Raw genomic sequence first — 20,195 nt, 5'->3', positions numbered from 1 at the left:
TTAACGCCTAGTTAAGATAAACGAGATAAAGATTTGCATATCTGAAGGAAACCGCGATACACGAGTGCTATATCTATGAGGTCATTGCACTCAATAATATAAACGCTTGATGAGTCTTGACTCGTATATGTCTCGTATTTGTCCTGATTAAGAACAAACATTTTAGCTTTATGTAGATTATGAAATAAATTAACTTACGGAATAGCGCGTTGAAGTCTTTTGTAAGGTCAAAGTTCATCAATCAGGAAACACGAAACACAGGAGTAGAAAAATCAATTGGACCATAATCATGAAAACACCTCTATAGGTACATATACCTACTAGTATACGTACCAATAGTGGTGTTTTCATGATGGTGTTTTATTTTATTTTATTAGAGATAACAAATTATATTCAGGAAGTCGCAAAGACCGATTAGTGATTTTCAGTTTCAGGAATTCCCAAATCATTCCCAAAAGCCACAGTTCCTAGGAGCATCAAGCACGCAGCGATGTCGCAACGGCCACGCATTCCGCACAAGTGGGCCACGACGCGCCACATTGAGCAATAGGTGTAATCCGCCTTTTGGGCTGACACAACAAGCACTGTCGCCTGACAAAGTCGGTTCTTGACCATTTTCAGGTTACTCTATCTTCTATTTATGGGTTTTATATGTTGGGATTGGGAGGGAATTATTTTCTCATATTTTAGTAGACTTTTTTTTCTCATATTTTAGTAGACATAATTATGTAATAATTTTTTCATTCCGCCATGCGTATACGCGAAGTAGTTTAGGTAAAGGGTAGTTTAATATGTAATGGGTAACTTTATGTCAAGCTGCAAATATTTTTGTGACCACGTAAACTAACCTCTGATATTATAATATAACGAAGCCACGGGAAACTGAGAAGGCTTACAATATAACGAAGCCACGGGAAACTGAGAAGGCTTACGACGATCAGGCGCTAGTGATGCTATGTGATTTATAGCCATACAATTCACTAAGTAACTGAATAAAATATTATCAGAACTATATCGACAAATTGCTTTCTTTAATATTTTAAATGGAATAATTTTAAATCAAATAAAAATTATCACACGTAAAATATTGGCTGCTGATAAAAGATGTTATCAATTTGAATCACCTTAAAGTACCTATTTCAATTACTTAAATACGTTCAGTGTGGAAATCAGATGATATGAATGTGAACACCGATTTTATTTTCTTTATATTAATTTTGCAAAACTTAAAAGAATAACTACATAACCCAGATAACCCCCATAACCCATAAAGCTAGACTACGCTGGTATGGACACGTTATGAGAAGACCAGACGATCACGTGATTAAAAGGTGGCTTTCCATCGCCACATAAAAAGAGGGGAAGAGGTAAAGTCTTCCGGGTAACGGATATCCAAAAGGTATTGAGACTCCACGAACGAGACGTTCAAGATAAAATCAAATGGCGGCGCATGATTGGAAAAACCGACCTCCGCGTAACGGCATAAGGCGAGGCAGAAGAAGAAGAGATTAAAATAATAACTACACTTTGTCACGGTTCTCTCTCAGGATATTTTCGCTTTTTAAGACTAAATTAACCTAGTTTCTTTCTGATGGGAAATGCTGAAAGCCGTGAGCAGCTTTTTCAGCTTCATCAGACAATAGATGAGCGCAGAGGGCTAGTTGATTCAGATCGGTACGTTAACTCGTCGGTCCCATTATATCAAAATGCCGTCTTCGGTAAGTGTTTGATCAGCCAGTAGGTCACCTTTGGTTAGATTACAAGAGGCAGGATCGGAGAAGCAATGGGAATTTCGTTATCGACACCTGTCATCTCAAGATAAAAATGACAGGGCACTTTATTGGTACCTACGATACTGAACGTGATGTATAAGCTATCTTAATATCTAGATTTAGTTTGCTTTGTAAGAAAAAAAGTAATACATTGTTATTTAACTATGGTCATCTAATGATTACGGATTTATATAGGGTGATTTTGTTATCAGTATCCAAATTTTTAGGAGCGACGCAGAATCAGTAACTTGATTTACATAAAAAAACATTTTTTTTCTTCATATTTAATTATTTTGATCCGCTACTCGCGGTTTCAAAATTGGCTCACGTGAATAATTTGCTTCGTTCATAGAAAAATACATACACATAGTTTACTACAAAGCTTAATAGACATAATGGTACGCAAAAATAAGCCCTAAGAACCTTTAAAAATTAAGATATGGGCACCCGCGAATTACATTTTCAATATTTTTATCGTGAAAAATACCGAGATTAAGAATAAATTAAGATAAAGTTGTATTTTTAAATTGTTTTAAAAAGCTTTTTAAAAAAATTTGGATACTGATAACAAAATCATCCTGTATTTAAAGCCTGATTACAACATAAATTATATCCTCATTCTTTCGTTTCCATAAAGAAAACGATTTTCTTCCAAAAGAAATCGTTTCATCATCAAAATATGAACCGATATAAAAAAATATTTTGATGAAATAATTTGACAATTTGAGGGTTGATAAATGTAGATCATATTATGTGAATATCACTTATGCCAGAATCTGACACTCTTCCATAGCCAGATTGGGTTTGAACTGTCAAACAATCAATCTAAATAAGAGATTACCTACAAGATTTTATTAAGCTTGAAATGTTATGTACATATATTTGGGTTAACCGATTGACCTGATGTAACAACGATGACGAAATGATGATGAATGAAACGAGTTGGGTCTTGTTTTAGTTGTCAAGTTAATTTTAGAGGATTTAAGTAAAGCTTGGAATGACTAAGTGTAATCGGCAGTGGGAGACGGCGTATGTGACTGCATCAGACAGTCTGCCAACAGAGAAAGATGGCGGGATATCGTGCGGAAAGTATCCTTCTCTACAACTGATGTGAACAACGCCTCAACGTGACCACGACCGCTCTGCCAAGAGCGAAACAAATAAAAAAAAACCTAAAATCTTGTTTATAATATTAACTTTTTTTACATTTTAAAACGAGCGTAGTATTAGTGTAACCGCACCTGAAATTACAATTTCATTAAAAAATCAATTGTATGAATATGGAGTAACTATATTTATATTTAAACTTGTTCTAGAAAATGGACCGTAATGAGGGAGGGGCAGGGTTTTACTTTTGTCATATTTCTAAGAATTTGATCGTATGTGATGCCTTTTCTGAAACAAACAACCGATCGAAATATAGAGAATAAACAATGAATCATGTATTTATAAGTGGTACATGGCGAGATATCGACGGCTGAAATATTTATCGCGTCAAGTGCGCTGATAAGACAAGCGCTGTTTGCAACCACCTCTCCCCTGCCCTCCGCACCCCCTCACGTCTCAAAAAATATATTATTTATCTACCATAATATCTGCAAGATCGTCTCCTTCAACGGATAAGCCAAATAGCATCAATATGTGATTTGGACATTGCATGTCACCCACCGAGAAAATGTATGAAAGGCTGGAGGGCCATCTGACATGACCTGGGCAATGACTAGAACTTGTTTACACATCAACCAGATAGTTTTGACAGTTCCAACTCCTTGTTAGACATTTTTTTAGGTTAGCTGCCAAAGCTACGATGACCCAAACTTCATGATGCCTTATTAAAAATTTAAAATACCTTTTGTTTTGTTAAAGTTACAAAGCGATTATAAGGTAGACACAGTATGAATTCAGAGTTGTTCGTATACTCACTTTTCATTTATGAATAGTACATGACTTAATCTAATAGGGCAAGATGAAGTCACAATGTAGGTAAGCATACAGGGTATTTACAGTACGAGGTGTACTTTATAGTCCGATATTGAACTTGGTCTTAGCTTCAGATATTAAATGACAGTAAATAACACATAAGGCACTGAGCTCATCTAAGAATGTTTGCTTGGTTATAAGCACACTCAGTGCAAAATTAAAACTATAATATGTACATATAAACAGTTCCCTAAAATAGGTACTTACATTTGAGTTTGTAACTGATGTATGTTATACATGTACTGTTGCTTTATATTATACTCTGCTGTTCAAAGCAAAAACAAGATCTATTAAAGCGTATTTATTTTTTTTCATCATCGCCATAGGAAGGACATCTCCTGCTGCAAATAGGCCTTCAATGATTGCCAGATCAGGCGATTGGAATTTACATACATATTATTAGACAAAGATATGTATGTTAATAAAATTACTAGTAAAATTTTTTTTGGAGAAACTATACTAAACATTTTTGTACAGTATCTCGAGTGCAATGTGAGTATCCAGTTTGGTGAGGACATGGCCGGTGTCCATGCAACGGAGGGAGCGTTAAGCAGGCCTCGGACCAACTGAGAGCCTACATACGCTACATACTCGTATTTGTAATAAGTTCAATAGAGATTTACTTGTTATGTGAAATCAAAGTTGAAAAGTTCATATTCTAGATGATTACAGGCTTAATGTTTATCCAATTTGAAAAACGAAAAATCTATGGTCATCCATGTCGGTTTAGATAGTGGCGCGGCGCCTTAGCCGCGGCGAATGCCAGCAAAGCGTGGGTGATTCAGCCTAACTACACTTGACGTGTGTCAGCACTACACGTCACGTCTTAGCGGAACTGGCCGTAGTAGGTACTTATTTGCAAGTGCAAATATCCGAAGGACAACAAACGTCAAACGACTCGATCTTCTAACACATACATACAAGCCTGCATAATCTTATTTAGAATTTCATATCATTAGATATATAGAAATTTTCATTACAAATTATACTCGCTTAAGTATAATCCGAACATTTACGATTAGCTTTAGCACGCGGGTTCGCACGAGTAAAATTAGTTTGAGGGTTCGCACGAGTAAAAGACTCAATATAGGCTGGGTTGCACTGCACCATCATACTTAAACTGTAAGAAACTTCAAAAGTCTGTAACTCCATATAAAAAACATCGGTTATGGTTATAGTCACAGTTAAAATAAAGTGGTGCAACTGAACCAAAGTGTCGTATAGTCAAAATCACTTTGGTATTTATGTTTTATTTAGCACTAGCTTTTGCCCGCGGCTTCACCCGCGTGAAATTTAGTCTGTCACAGAATGTCATAAATTGTAGCCTATGTTATTCTGGGTTATAAACAATAATACTGTAAAGTTTCATCAAAATCCGTTCAGCAGTTTTTGCGTGAAAGAGTAACAAACATCCAGACATCCAAACTTTCGCATTTATAATATTAGTAAGACTAAATTGCATGAATGAATGAATACGTTTTGTCCTAATATTAGTCGTGTTAGTAACAATATTTTTAATTTGATATAATTTGTGAAATCTTAATTGTAATCTGTTTTGCGTCTTTAATAAATAAATATTCACTTAGCCTATGTTAGTAAAGTACCTATAGTAGAAGCAATATGTCACAAATAAAATCGGGAGCTGCTTACATAGCACTGGTGGCGTGCTAAGCCAGCGCCCCAGCAGCGGCGAGTCCCACCTGTCAGCCAATGCCATCAGGATACCATTTGTACTGCCGATGAGACGCTCTAGGAGCGATGCGCTCACTATGCGGCAGAAGGAACACCCCAGGTTTTTAGTTGGTTCGAGCTCCACATAACCTGCCGCCCCCCGGCGGTATGTATGGACAGGCCATTTTCCTGAGTGAAAGTCGGAGCGATGCGCTCCGCTTCCGAATTATTGCGTGGAAGCCGTCGGTGAACGTGCGTGCGCTTTCGCAAACGTAGTCGACGAGCTGCAGAACCGCGGCAGTCCAATTAGCACCCTGAACGCATTGTTGTACCAACTGCACTAGGTGGGTAAAGCAGACCCATAGGCTACACGTCTAAAGAGGCAGTAATATGTAATAAGGAAATTTGGAATTGTTCTTCTACGATTTTGTGCACTTTTTTGGAATCAGTTTTATTATTTCACTAGCTGTGTCCGCCGCGACTTCGTACGCATGAAAATAATTTATTTGAATAATATTTCCCTCTTTGCAACATTTTTCTTTACTGATCCGCCCCTATTGGCTTTAGGGTGATGTTATAATTATAGCCTAATACCTTCCTCGGATAAATGGGCTAGGTATTCTAGTTTCATAGATGAATATCATATTATCAATGAAGGTTGACAGTTTACGCCACTGAAAAGTAACGGAAAAGCTAAATCCGTAATGGACTAAGAGCCCGTGAACTTCAGACCTTCGTTATTTTATAAAAGCTGAAAGTTTGTCAGCGCATGCTCCCAGCCCTGTGTTGAACCATCATGAAGTTTGAGTCATAGTGGTTCTGGTAATAACCCTAAAATGCTTGCTGAGCAAGGGGTTGAAATTATCGAAACTGTCTAGCAGATGAGGAAACATCTAATTAATGCCCAAATATCATGTATTTTATAGTCTCATAGCTGCGTGTGAGTATTATCGTTGTCGTCGTATCGCCTGGGGTGGGCGATAGACCATTCTGGGGTGGGCACGGAGCCAAATGTTGGTCTCGAAGCGCAAAAAGATTATGAGACATGTAAAGGCTCCAGGCTATTTTTCTTTAGATATTTGACCAATCGTAATAAAGACATTTTCACTTTCACGTTGCCTTATTATTTTTTTAAACAAGTTTTAGCCTAGACGCAGACCACCGATTTTTAGTCGGCCGATAGTTGAGGCCGATCCTAATTTGTATGAAGAATCAATCGGTGTAATGTACCTACGCACTTCTATACATGCCCATACTAATTAACTGCCCGACTAAACTATCGGCTGACAATAAAACCGGTGGTCTGCGCCTAGGCTTACATAATCATTAAAACACAAGTTATCGATAACTTTAGTCAGTATTTTGTAATTTTTCAGAATTTAAAAAAAAATTCTATGCAGATGGATTTTTTTTTATTCAGAACAAGGCAGGTATTTGATCGCAATCGCACCTGATGTTTAGGTGAGATGCTGTCTAGGATGGAAAATTATCATATCGACTTATGAATTTTAATAATTGTGATTTCAACTGAAACTGAAACCGGCAAACTACGAGTCGGACTCGCGCGCTGAGGGTTCCGTACAAACGTTTTTTTATCCACCATTGTGGAACCTCTTGGCCTAGGCCGTCTCACCTGATGGAAAATGATGATCAGGCTAATTACAAAGTTTTCCAGGGATTGCGTGCAATTTGAGAGCGATACCCTACTATGATTATGATTATTTTGTAAGGTCCACTGAGATATGATTGAGTTTCTATCCTAGTAATGGGGAGCAAGCACGGTAGGTAAGGAACACGGTTTACTTATCGAGTGTAATTAGACCGATGATCGATGTCTCAAGTCGGTTTAATTGATTAGATAAGGGCTGAGCGCATTACCAGGCGGCCTTATCGTGCTTTTATTGTCAGATACGTATCGTAAAAATAATGGCTACTAAGTACCTACGGCCGGAGCATAAATTCAGGGATAAAAAGGGATTACACAAAAGTCCTTTATATTGTTTTCTATTCTTGACACGTTGGCGATAAATGCATGTTCTTATTCGGATTACAGACTGCCTAAACCTCAATTTGTTACGTACGAACTACGGACTCCACGCGCATACGTGCAGAGATGGAGAAGTTTCTAGCCATCTCTTTGCATTTTCGTGTGACGATAAACATAAAGTAATGAAAAGTCGATAATTTTGAACAGTATAAATAAATAGTGTAATAAAGCGGGCACAAAGCATTGAAACCACCGCATACTACCACTATTTTCATGTAGATTCTATAAGTGATCTCACTCGATTATTTTTAAACTATACAAGATATCGAGAAACTATTTACTGATCCTAAAAGTGCTTCATGAACTCTATCAAACGGTATTAATAACGGTGTGGTTACAGAATAAACTGGATCTATCCGAAAATTCAATGTTTCCAGCTTCCATACGTTTGTTAATGCCACATAATATTAATTAAAACCACATAACTTTTCATGATACTGAGAAAAGGGAAGGAGGTCAAGAGTCAGTGGTTGATGTGCAAACAATATTACAAATAGGGGCCTTTTAAAACGAAACTTATGAGATGATAAAAACAAAGAAGTAGCTTGCAATTGTAATTCAGAAAGAGAATGACTAGGCACCTTCTTTTCACGTCATAAATAATGTGTAGAGTATGTAAGCATCAAAGCATTGTCATCTATTAGCCTTGCGCGAGTGCCTTGCCGGACACGAATTAAATTTTGAATATTTATGCTTAGTTACGTAGGTTTGGTATCGTTCGCGAGGTTTATAAGGAAAGAATGCCGATATAAAATGATATCAGGTGTAGCTTTGTTCATAATATGCTTAGACCTACACGTAGACGCAAACTAAAGTACCTACCTAGATCAACAATTTATACATAAGTAGGCAATTATTGTTTATATTGATTTAATTTTATCGATAGGAGCTGTTATAGTACGTGAAATATAATGTGTTTAAACAATTGAATGCTGTAAAGAAAAATTGTTACGTTTAAAATAGCTCTCAGTGCGGACAGGGAAAACTGAAAACTGAAGCCTGTCCAATCGCAGATGCGGACGGGTGCACACATGCGTGGTCAGTGTCTGTGTATGAGCTGTACACGCTGGCGTGCGCATGTGTGGGGCGCAAAGGTGTGAAGCGGAGCGCGCCGCGGGGCGGAGGCGGCGTGCGCGCCCACTCGCGATGCCGCGCAGAACCGCCGCGTACGCGGAGTGATCGTTTTTCCCGCGATGCTGTGATTGTGCCAAAGAACGCCAAAGATAGAGTGATTGCCATCGAGTGGTACGCGTAGAGAAGGTGAGCACTGCACTTATACGTTGTAAGACTTCTATTATGAAATAACAAAAGTAACGGTACATTGATTTATTAGTATTTAAAATCATGTTGGCCGAATTTACTTTATAGAATTATTAGGTACTGAAAATAATATGACTCTACAAGTAATTACAACTAAATTCTAACAATCTCGTTTATTAATAACAGCAAGTTTCTAAAAACTAGGTACGTACGAGTATAATATATTTTAAATTATGTAGACAGTATTTGTGGAAATAATCCTTCAAGGCTTAGTACTGAAATCGAATTTAAGAAAACTTCAAAGAAATTGTCCACGATAAGTCTTTCTTTAACTAAAAATATAAAATAAAATGACATCAAGGCATATTACTTATCAAATATTATGCATGTATCGTTCAATCAAATATCAGAAGTTAAATACTTTATTTGTGTTTTTTTCTGATGTTCTTATCAATCAGTTTAAAGTGATCAAAACGAATTGATAATTCTTTTGTATCATTTGTAAAAATTTGTAAGGAAAATTTTCAATTCAATAAGGCAGGAATTAGGACGCAATTTCGCTTTAAAACTATAGGTAGTAAGTTTAAATCCTTATTAAAATATTGCAATAAATTAAATCAACTATTTCCTACTCTTTAATATTATAATTAATATAGACAATTAAGCGTATAGCAACCAATATCTTTAAGTATCGAATACCTATCTTTTTTTCATAATTTATACTTAGTTTTTAAAGGACTATTTATTTGGCTATTCCAAATACATTCCAAGTACATAAAAAGTTGTCTCGGTCTGTCCCGGCTTGACCATACTTAAAAAGAACAGCCAGGACCGTAAGCTTTTATAAGTACAATGTACTATTACACACCAATAGTATCCATACTTCCAAACAAACTTACTAATAGTAACATGCCTAAACTAATGATCTGATGTTTATGACATTTTAATAGAGATAGTTTGAGACAGGCAAAAATATACAAAAGTTTCTATTTCGATTCTTAAAACGGATATAAGCGCGCGCGACAGCCGAAATTCAATTCATGCGATCGAAGTCGCAGACAAAAGATTTAGCCTATATAGGCCCAGATCACAGATTTTTTGTTGGCCGATAGTTGAGTCGGACTGTTATCAAGATGTATGAAAGTGCACACTTTACACCGATTTGGTATCGGCTGATTCTTTATACAAATAAGAATCAGGGCCAACTATCGGCCAACTAAAAATCGGTGGTCTGCGCCTAGGCTTATAATTATTACTAGCGGCCGCCCGCGACTTCGTACGCATGGATCCCGTTTTACACACTTAGGGGTGGAGTTTCGTAAAATCCTTTCTTAGCGGATGCCTACATCATAACATCTACCTGCAAGCCAAATTTCAGCCCGATCCGTCCAGTGGTTTGGGCTGTGCGTTGATAGATCACTATGTCAGTCAGTCAGTCACCTTTTAGTTATAGTATATTTAGATAGAGTGACGAAGCGGTATTACATAAAATAAAATGTTTGGAATATTTGCCTAGCTCGAATCAAAATTTTTAACTATTGTATTTTAAAGACTTGTCTTTATAAACCCTTAAAAAAGAGGCTGACAATAGTGACTGAGTTTCTTGCGCTTCTTCTCAACACACGGGCCCATTTATTGTTCAGAAGCAGTGGTAGGATTATACTGGGACGTGTAAAAGTGATTTTTAAAAGCCTACTAGTAAACTAACTAATAAATAATCCACGTAATTATACTTTAAGAAGTTATTTATTGCGATTACTAGTCACCTTAGCCGTAAGGATATCGGATATGGATAGAACAGCATTATTCATACTAAATAAGTTATGATTTAACAAGTGTCATCATCGCCAATTCATTTATTTAAATGAGGAATAACGCCATGTAGTAACGGAAAGTAAGTATAATCACAATAGCAACTGTGCTTCGTAACGCTCGTTCGTAGCAAGACCCGAGCTTTAAGTTTAGCGCCCGTAGTAGCGAACAGTAGCACTGGTAAGGGCACGAAAATGACGATTTGCGCTTGCGCAAATGATCCTCGTGGTTCATAAGTGTTGTATATTTAAAGAAAATAATTCATTTATGAATAGATAGATTTAGATTTATTATTCGTGAATTTGAACAATTACTCTTAGGTACATGATATTGATATACTCGTACCAATTGTAAGAGTTTTCAAGGCAAAAACAAATACTATATCAAAACCAAACTACAATAAGTTCGAATAGCGGGTCTACGATATACTACTCGTGTAAAATTTTATTCGATCAACAGCACCTGGTTTTCATTGACCCGACCAAAAAGTTTTCAAAAATTCTACATTTTGTGTTGTGAAGCTAATACGAATACGTAAAATTGACATAATTTATGCGTTTGCAGCACATTGCAGGTTGTAAGTTAAGATTTATGCTGATACGAAATATGTTCTGTTGTTCCCTTAATCGTCACTTTTCCCACCGAGTCCCGCTCATCGGGGTTATTAATATGATGAAACTCTTATCAGCAGTGATGTTATCAACGAGCAAACAGCGCGCCATAAACGCTGCAGCGGAAACCACAAGGCACGCCTAAAATACACCTTACCACCTCAAACTAAGGTCAAAAATAGACGAATACTAAATTGTAGCTTATTTTTATAAACTGACAGTATTACGGTGGAGGAATGAATATTTAAAGGACATGTTTGCCAACTCGTAACGTCGTACACGGAACACCCAAAACGAAGGCAATGGAGGCATCTGTTTTCTTGATAGTTAACTGAATTACTTTACGGATAGGTAATGATTTTATTTTATACAGAATATAAATAATTGAAGCAATTTATTATGCTGGTTTATGAGTTAAGAAGTTTGAGTCGAAGATTTCATTTTTAAGAAAACAATTATCGATGGAATAAATATCTATAAAACAACCTAACTACGACTAAAAGTTAAAGCCAAGTATCAGCCTCCTGACGGTGTCAATGACACTAGAGCGAGGGTCGAAGCCGGCGCCGGCGCCGCTCTCCCTATTTGTACTTCCGCGGCCCAGCTCTCTTCCGGCCGCGTGAAGCCTTCGCCTTAGTTTATTTGTCGTCACCGCAGGTGAAAAAACTTGCTGGTATCAACAGCTATAGTAGACTTTTTAAAAATGTCGATAAAAAATAACTGCATCTTTATTTGCAGGTAAATATGGAGACAGTAACGTCGATGGGACGCGTAGTCAGTGAAGAGCAAAGAGAGGAGGAACCGACGCAGGAAGCGTTACAACTAGTCAAAAATGAGGAAAGAATAGAACAGGAACAAGCTGTGGATGCCTCCAACGGCGCGAGCGAGCAACCGGCAGTCGAAATGCACTCCAACGCCGCCAGCCGAGACCCGTCTCCACACCCACACTCGCAGTCCGTGATCACCTCGCGACGCGCAGTGCGCACCATCACTGCCGCCGGGCACATCACCACCGAGACCGGGGAGCTCGGCAACGACGACGGGGTCAAAGATGAGCCGCCAGAAACGTCCCAAATGGAACACGAGCAGCACCAACTCCAGCATTACGCGCCCAAGTTAGAAGAAACAGACGGACGTGAAGCCCCACAACAACACTACGACGAGGAAAGGTTACGGTTAGCGGAAGCTGAAACGGCTCGATATCTAGCGTTCAAGCAAGAGCCTTATAGAACGCTACCATCTCCAGCGTCGGCGGACAAGCGCCTGCAGCCGCAATACGCTCGCGCCCCGCAGCGGCCCCCCTACGGACGCGGGCTGGCGCTGCGCTACGGGGCGCCTCACCACGTCATCGTTGCTCAGGAAGGTGAAGCGGAGGAGCACGGGCATGAAGCCTTTTTAGCGCATAAAGATAAAACAGAACAAATGCAAGTTTACGCAACGAGTGGCGAGGGGGCCAACGGCTCCGCAGACGGGCGGCAGTACGCGGCCGTATTGAGCGATCAGGCGGCTGCGTCCACCGCTTTGGAGATGATTCAGACGACGTCGCTCAGCAACCAACAGTCCGTGGGAGTGGCGTACCAGCAAGTGAAGTACGAGACGAGGGCAGAGGGCGAGCCGCGGCCCACGACGTACGCGAGCCTGCAGCCGGTGACGTCGGTGCACGGCGGCTACGCGTACGCCGGTCAGAGCCCGCAGTACGGCGGCGCGGGCTACGGCGCCTACGCGGGCGGCGGCAAGGAGCTGCTCACGCTGTACGGCGGCGCGCCGGGCCCGAGCGCGGCGCGCGGCGACGAGTCCCCGCCGGGCCAGCTCATGTACCGCAGCGACCCCACGCTGTCGTCCTCCTCGCTGACCGCGCGGGGCGCGCACGTCGTGTACGGCTCCGTCGTGCCGCAGTCGCAGACCGTATACGAAGCTCCCCCGAGTCCCAATTCTCAGCAGGTAAGGTGGAACGACGAAACAAAGAGGGCGTCGCTCGTCAAGTCCGCGGCTAATGAGTATCGCTTCAGGTGACGCTGTACACGCACGGCAACACGGTGCAGTACAAGGTGGGCGGCGAGCACTACCTGGGGCAGGGCGGCGGCGTGGAGTACGTGCCGGTGTCGGGCTACGAGAGCGGGCTGCTGGTGGAGAGCTACCCGGCGCCGGCGCAGGCCTGGCCCGCGCACAACCTGCTGCCCATCGACGACGGGTTCGACCCCGGTGAGTATCGGCTTTTTAAGCAAACTTTACAAAATATCTGGTCGTAAATAATACAACTAAAGTAGTTAGACTTTGTATGTATGTGCATATTAATAAATGTAACTATACGGTTTGTAATAAATATTACATTCAATTAAATTCAACTAGGTACTTTATTTTGTCCGTTCATTTCATTACTATTCTTGATTATGATGAATCACATCAAAGTATAGGTACTAATACGAAATTGTGGTGCAATAATTAAATTGAGTAATAATTAGGAAGTTTAAAAAAGACACAATGTATTTATATTGGAGAGAGAAATTAGCTAGAAGCTCCGGTAACAATAAAAGTTCAGTTGATGTGGTCTATTATTGTTAACTTATATGCGCAACACGCATATTGTCTTCACCCTCGACCAAGGGCTTAAGCCTAGGCGGAGACCATAGATTTTTCGTCGGCCGATAGTTGGGTCGGGCTGTTAATCAGTATGGACATGTATGGAAGTGCGCACATTACACCGATTTGATTTTCATACAAATCATCTTCATACAATTCATCCGTAAACGAACTAAAGTCGCTGACATAGCCCGACGGATTAGCAAGCTGAAGTGGCAATGGGCAGGGCACATAGTGCGCAGAACTGACGGCCGATGGGGCAGCAAGGTTCTGGAATGGAGGCCGCGTACCGGAAGGCGCAGCGTGGGACGTCCACCTACAAGGTGGACCGACGACATCGTGAAGGTAGCAGGGAAGCGCTGGATGCAGGCCGCTACCAATCGATCAATGTGGAAAGCATTAGGGGAGGCCTATGTTCAGCAGTGGACGTCCTATGGCTGACATGATGATGATGATGATGACAAATAAAAATCGGGTCCAACTACCGGCCAACTAAAAGTTGGTGGTCTGCGCGTAGGCTAACCCTAATAAAATCTCGTAGTCAACAACATTCGCATTAAATTCGAACATGTTGTATTGGCCGTCGAAGTAAAACCCTAAAACAAGTTGTGTTGGCAGCGATGGCCGGCATGGGCGAGGTGAAGGAGTGCGTGAACTGCGCCGCGGCCACGACGCCGCTGTGGCGGCGCGACGGCACCGGCCACTACCTGTGCAACGCCTGCGGGCTCTACACGCGCATCAACGGCGTCAACCGCCCGCCGCTCAAGGGGCAGAAGGCCAAGCCGCAGCAGGCGCTGGTAACTATGCACAGCCTTCCTATGCACTGATCGGTCAAACCACAAATTGATCGGATATCAAGAATCGGACTCGGAGAGCGATCGGTTGACTGATCAACTGGTTTTTGTTACCTACACTTGCATAATTATATTAAGCTCACGGGATAGTTAAATCTGGGATCATTAAATAACGTGATCGGATTTTATCGTCAAAAAACTCATACTTAGTAGTGGAATTAAGTATGAAATTGAAATTATTCCTTATAAACAAATCCCTATTTTCTTTAACTTAAAGTCATGATTTTCTACATAACTTGATTAAAATCCCGAAGTAATTGACGGAAGAAGTGATGATGCATGAGTGCTCCCTAATCAGCAGTATGTTTGGCAGCCGACGAACGGCAACCGGCGCGTGGGCGTCACGTGCGCCAACTGCCGCACCTCCAACACCACGCTGTGGCGCCGCAACAACAACGGCGAGCCCGTCTGCAACGCCTGCGGCCTCTACTACAAGCTGCACAACGTAAGCACACCATGCATGCTTCCGTGCCTCTGTCACCCCAACAAGCAATAGATACTTAAAATGATGTTTTAAAGCTTCCGTACCCGTATATTTATAAACATCAGATAGAAGCATATCGCGCTAGGAGTATCGCGCGATTGTGCATCGATTACAGAGTTATGCTGATTAGATGAGCCAGCCCGCAGGTATCTAATCGCCGGTGCACCAGTTATCAGGGAACTCCTCGGCAAATATTAGACCTGTATAAAAAATCAAAACACAGGGTCTCATCTAATCTCGCGAGATAAAACGCGGGGCTACCGACTGATAGAGAATTATCATCGCGCGACCACGAATATTCATAATGAGATAAATAATCTTTTATCAATTATCTCCTCGTGGGTAGATACGCTTGTTTAAAGGATGATAGGAGCGCGTGGCGGCAGATTACGAGGAGTTCCCCCGTCTGCCAGTCGCGGCTAAGGAGTGTGTGTCCGCAGGTGAACCGGCCGCTGAGCATGAAGAAGGACGGCATCCAGACGCGCAAGCGCAAGCCCAAGAGCATGGGCGGCGGGCACGGCGGCGTGGCGCGGCCCGGCGGCGCGCTCTCCGGTACGTGCTGGCCCGTGTGCGTGTAGCTCTAGTCCTGTGCCCGGCTCATGCTTTGTGTGTCGCAGTGGAGGCACCCCCGCACAAGGTGCTGCCTCCGCTGTACGCGGCGGTGGAGGCGGGCGGCGCGGGCGCGGGCGCGGCGGCCGCGGGCGCGCTGCTGCTGCTGCCCTCTGCGCGCCACCAAGCCGATATGTGAGTACATACTCCGAGACGTGCTTGCCGTTCGCTGAAATTTATGCCTGTGTTTCAAGATCGGTATTCGTTTTTGATCAAAACACACTGATTCGAGTTCAATCTTGAAAACAGCAGCACTAACCGTCTTGTTTTAAAAACACCAAGCACTGAAATAACATTGGGCTTCGTGCACCACGTCTTTGCACAACTGACGCCTGTCTTCAACTCTCTTCTGCTCTCGCACTCAAAGGTACTGCATATCGGCTTGCGACTAGAACTAGTCTGGTTTTGGTTGTGTGTTACTGAACCTGTGCTCGAACGTTCATGTGCCAGTCTTACGCGTCGCAGTGTATTTGCGCGTGTCTTATGCTCGTTATCTCAAGGTTTGCGTTGCGCTTACACTCGGCTGTTGTTTCACTTTCAGCTATTTTTACAATGTGTGCTCTGCGCTCACCTACTTAGTAGACCCGAACGCTGGTGTTGGTTAGTAAACTGTAATCTGTCTCGAGCACCGTAGTTTCAGAAATATCATAATGTTATGCTAGCTTCATGCTTATAATTAAATTAGTAAGCTAAAATTTTTGTAATAGGTACCAATACTCATACTTACCTACATTATAAAGAAAATACATTTAATTTGCCAACAAGGCGTAGTACTTACTTATCTAATCATATTTTATTTCTGTCATTGGAACAAGATTATATTTTTAATTCTTGGCGTTTTATTTCAATAGGTTCACCACGATAATTATGATATTGCCATAATTGTTCATAGTTTACGATATATTTTTCTTTTTGTTTTTATTGGCATTGCCTTGTATTTTTCCATTGAAATACCTACTAGATCGGATCGAGACAGCTGAACCGATTTCGCAACTGATTAGGATCTTATCAGTCTTGTGACATGTGCCGACGCCGACACGCAATATCCGTGGATTTCATCAATTTTATGTATAAAAATAAAATCATTCGTCATAGGCAATTCTTTTTTACTACTGCTTCAGTTACTGCTAAGCTCATAAGTTTTTATTTAAACAAAATGCAACGTTAAGTCAACATACAAAATAGAATTATTAAGAATTTAGTTGGGCAATCCAGAAGCGCGATTTTAATACAATATTTTCAAACGCCAGTAAACATTACAAGGGCTGTCAATACACTGGAATCTATTCAATGATTGCCATACTTTTCAATCAAAAGACGTCCTCTGCTGGACTAAGACGTCAATTATAAATTTCCACAGCGACCGGTCCTGTGCTGTCCGTATTTACTAGTGGCATCCCGCAGCTTTCACTAGGTACGCCAAAACGAAAACGCCCAGTTGGATTTTTCACATCTCAGACTCGCACATCAATAATATTTTGCCCCGGTGAGAAAAAGACGTAGATCCGCGGCGTTCCCCGTGAAGCGTTCGATAGCTAGACATTAAAAATGTCGAGTCAAATGTCTCCAGAAACAAATTATATAATACATCACATGTTCAATATTGTGTATTATGTAACTTAATTTCCAATTGTGTTAAATAGTATATGTTACATCAACGATTTCGTTTGATTCAAAAAGTATTTCGTATTTTTTCACTCTATAGTATATTGAGAGTGTAATCAATTCGATAAGTTTATTGCTTGTTTAATGTAAATGGATAAATAATGTCAATAGGTTTTATGAAGTATATCAGTTTCCTAAAGCATTGGTGTTGATGTGTTCCGCAGGGTACCAGCGCTAGAGCGCGGCGCGCCGCACTACCGCCCGCCGTGACCGCCCGCGCATCCTGTACATACTAGTTTGTAATCCACTCTCACATTCAAGGTGGACCCAACTCTCTTGCATTCTATGAGCACGTAATGAGAAAATACAATTGAAAATTATCAAGAGCAGATTTTGTCAAAAGATACGAATATGTACGAGTAAGTATCGCACCAGAAGTAAATTATGACAATGAGCATTAGTTATAGATACTTTGCAGCAAGACGATGCTAGAGATGTGGGTGTGGGCCTGCCTTTGTAAATATTGTGAATTGTTGTGTAAATTAAGAAAATAGAACAAAAGCAGCTTTGAGCCAAATATAAAATACATACGAGTCTAATAATTTTGTACAGTAATTTTATCTGTTGTGTTCACTGTTGAACGTCAACTGACGCATAGTTTACTTAAGTTAATTCTCAAATAGTGTAACAGCGTTCGAATTACCGCTTATTTTATAAAGTTGTGCGTTTGCGCAGAGTTAGGTTAAAGAAATGAATAAATCCAACATACGTATATAGAGTTTATGTTGTCGTCTCTGCAATAAGGAGTTACTTTCAACACTTTGTATTGAAAGGGAAATACGTATTTTAATTGTACATGGAGCAACGTATGGATAAATAATGAGGTATTATGAAAACACATTTGTGCCGATAAAAAATTTAAACATTCTTCTAACCCGTCTAAAATAATTTAATTAACTTTTTCTAGAACGCATTACGTTTCCTACAGACGAGTTTAACTGTTATTTAGCAACGAATTTATTAATTACTATTTACTTGTTTAAGAGTTGACATAACTGCGTGTAAATGTAAAGAGTTCCGAGTGTTTGCTATAGGTCTGTATTATTTATAATTTGACAGAGTCACTGATGTAATGTGGAGTAAAGAAAATTACTATTTTTATCACAGTTGTTTTTTTCTACTTTCTCCTGTACCTCTAGTAGGAAAAACTTTCGAGTTGGTTTCGTTGCGTATTCAAAGTGTCATCGAAAAATTTTGTATGAAAAATTAAACAGCGCCCCCTATATTATAGCCGCCCTAGGGGGCGCTGTTTAATTTTTCATACAAAATTTTTCGATGACACTTTGAATACGCAACGAAACGAACTCGAAAGTTTTTCCTACTAGAGGTACTGATGTCTCCTTTGTCCCTTGATGAGATAGGCCCTCTAAAAAAAAGTGTTAGCTCTATTGTTTTAAAAAAATGAAAAAATGTACCTTAAAATTTCTGAACGGGTCCACGATATTAAAATTAAAAAAGCATTTCGCTGTTCCATGAAAACATTTGGTAAAATCAACAGTAAAAGCTGGATTTATGGATGAATAATACCTATAAAAAATACTTTGGATAATACTCGTGGTCCCATTGGAATTCATATGCGAAAATTTAAAAATATATTTTACAATTTCATGGACCCGTTGGGAAAAGAAGAACATAAAGTTTGTGTCACGTGACTTAATTATTATAACTGTGCTGTGACACAAACGTACCCACAGAAGCCATTTTTGTAGATTATGTATTAATACAGTGAACGAACTGTTTAGCCAACTACGTAATATCAAATCTTCAAACGTGTATGACTTGCCTTAGAGTATTACTAAGATTTTGACCCCATATTAGCTATTGCTCCGAGTGAGGAGTACTACAGCTGTACCATTTTTTTCGTTGACCGGCACTTTCAGAAAAGGCCTAAAAAATAAAATTCCTTTTGAACCGACTTCAAAAAAGGAGGACGTTATATTTTCGGCTGTATGTATTTACCACCAAGTCAGGATCTGATTATGGGATCCTAGGGAAATCGAGGGCAAACCTCATAGGCACGTATTACGTTTTTCATATTTATTCTAAAGTTATTCAAGTATAATGCGTCTGGTAGTCATAATCTAATGTTGATGAGGTGATGATGGAAGGTACAACTCCTTAACGGTTAGGAGTTGGAGAATAATTATTTAAATATTTTAGGTACGTATGTATGTACATACAGTTGTATTATTTCAGGTTTTTCAGGTGAACGGATGATGAAAGGTCAAATTTCGTAAGTTAGGAGTTAGATGATACTTTTTAGTTGCCGATATTTAAAGTAGGTAGCCTGTATTTTGTAGGGAAGATTATTTACACTTAAATGAAAAACTATAGTCTCAATCTCATTAAACATTTTGTTAGGTACTGTCCATCTTCAGTGACAATAACAAGGACTAATCAACTAAAAAGCATGAAATAAATTAATTTTAACAAAAAAATTTAATCCGACTCCAAAAACCCTGCACTAAAAATTAGAAAGAAATTACATTATTTATTTTGTGGGTACTTCGTGCGTGTGTGTAGTTAAGTGTTACGTAGGGCAGGGAAACCAAGTGATCAACACAAGATTCTAGTTCCAACTCATTTATTCATAATACCTAACTAAAACATTACAGTTCGGTGTCACGTGTCCGTGCGTGTGTCAATTTGGACATTGAACTTTACAATGCAATTTATTACAAATGTTATTGACACGGTAACCACAATTTATTAGGACAAATGTATACCATGATTGATATTTTTGGAGTCGGTGCCGGTAAATTTAGAACATTTCTTGAGCTTGGCACTGGGCAGACTGGCACCGACTCCGAGAATATCAATCATGGTATACATTTGTCCTAATAAATAAAA

At 40.0% G+C, this 20,195-nt stretch overlaps 1 protein-coding gene across 4 annotated transcripts; it reads left to right on the top strand.

The window, feature by feature from the left end:
* The first annotated feature begins 8,383 nt into the window (after positions 1-8,383).
* On the top strand, positions 8,384-18,446 carry LOC135085559 (transcription factor GATA-6-like). Of its 4 annotated transcripts, none has more exons than XM_063980342.1 (8): positions 8,384-8,730; positions 11,892-13,094; positions 13,163-13,355; positions 14,352-14,530; positions 14,889-15,032; positions 15,512-15,623; positions 15,689-15,815; positions 17,510-18,446. In XM_063980342.1, exons 2-8 carry the CDS (start codon positions 11,898-11,900, stop codon positions 17,553-17,555), a joined length of 1,998 nt encoding a protein of 665 aa, XP_063836412.1. In that variant the 5' UTR covers positions 8,384-8,730; positions 11,892-11,897; the 3' UTR covers positions 17,556-18,446. The 4 variants fall into 4 exon arrangements, with proteins under 4 accessions (XP_063836412.1, XP_063836418.1, XP_063836407.1 ...); XM_063980348.1 differs by having other exon boundaries at positions 8,385-8,730; positions 14,901-15,032; XM_063980337.1 differs by having other exon boundaries at positions 8,385-8,730; positions 14,886-15,032.
* Positions 18,447-20,195: the final 1,749 nt, after the last annotated feature.

Source organism: Ostrinia nubilalis, chromosome 2, assembly GCF_963855985.1.
Source record: "Ostrinia nubilalis chromosome 2, ilOstNubi1.1, whole genome shotgun sequence".
Lineage (NCBI taxonomy): Eukaryota > Metazoa > Arthropoda > Insecta > Lepidoptera > Crambidae > Ostrinia > Ostrinia nubilalis.
The sequence above is the reverse complement of the archived record's forward strand: the minus strand, read 5'-3'. Positions and strand labels throughout refer to the sequence as shown.

What these genes read in the sequence shown, in the direction of transcription:
- LOC135085559 (XM_063980337.1), top strand. Translation starts at nt 11,898, where the DNA reads ATGGAGACAGTAACGTCGATGGGACGCGTAGTCAGTGAAGAGCAAAGA. An exon ending in CCAAGCCGCAGCAGGCGCTG is followed by an intron (nt 14,531 to 14,885) that starts GTAACTATGCAC and finishes CTCCCTAATCAG; the next exon opens with CAGTATGTTTGGCAGCCGAC. An exon ending in TCTACTACAAGCTGCACAAC is followed by an intron (nt 15,033 to 15,511) that starts GTAAGCACACCA and finishes GTGTGTCCGCAG; the next exon opens with GTGAACCGGCCGCTGAGCAT.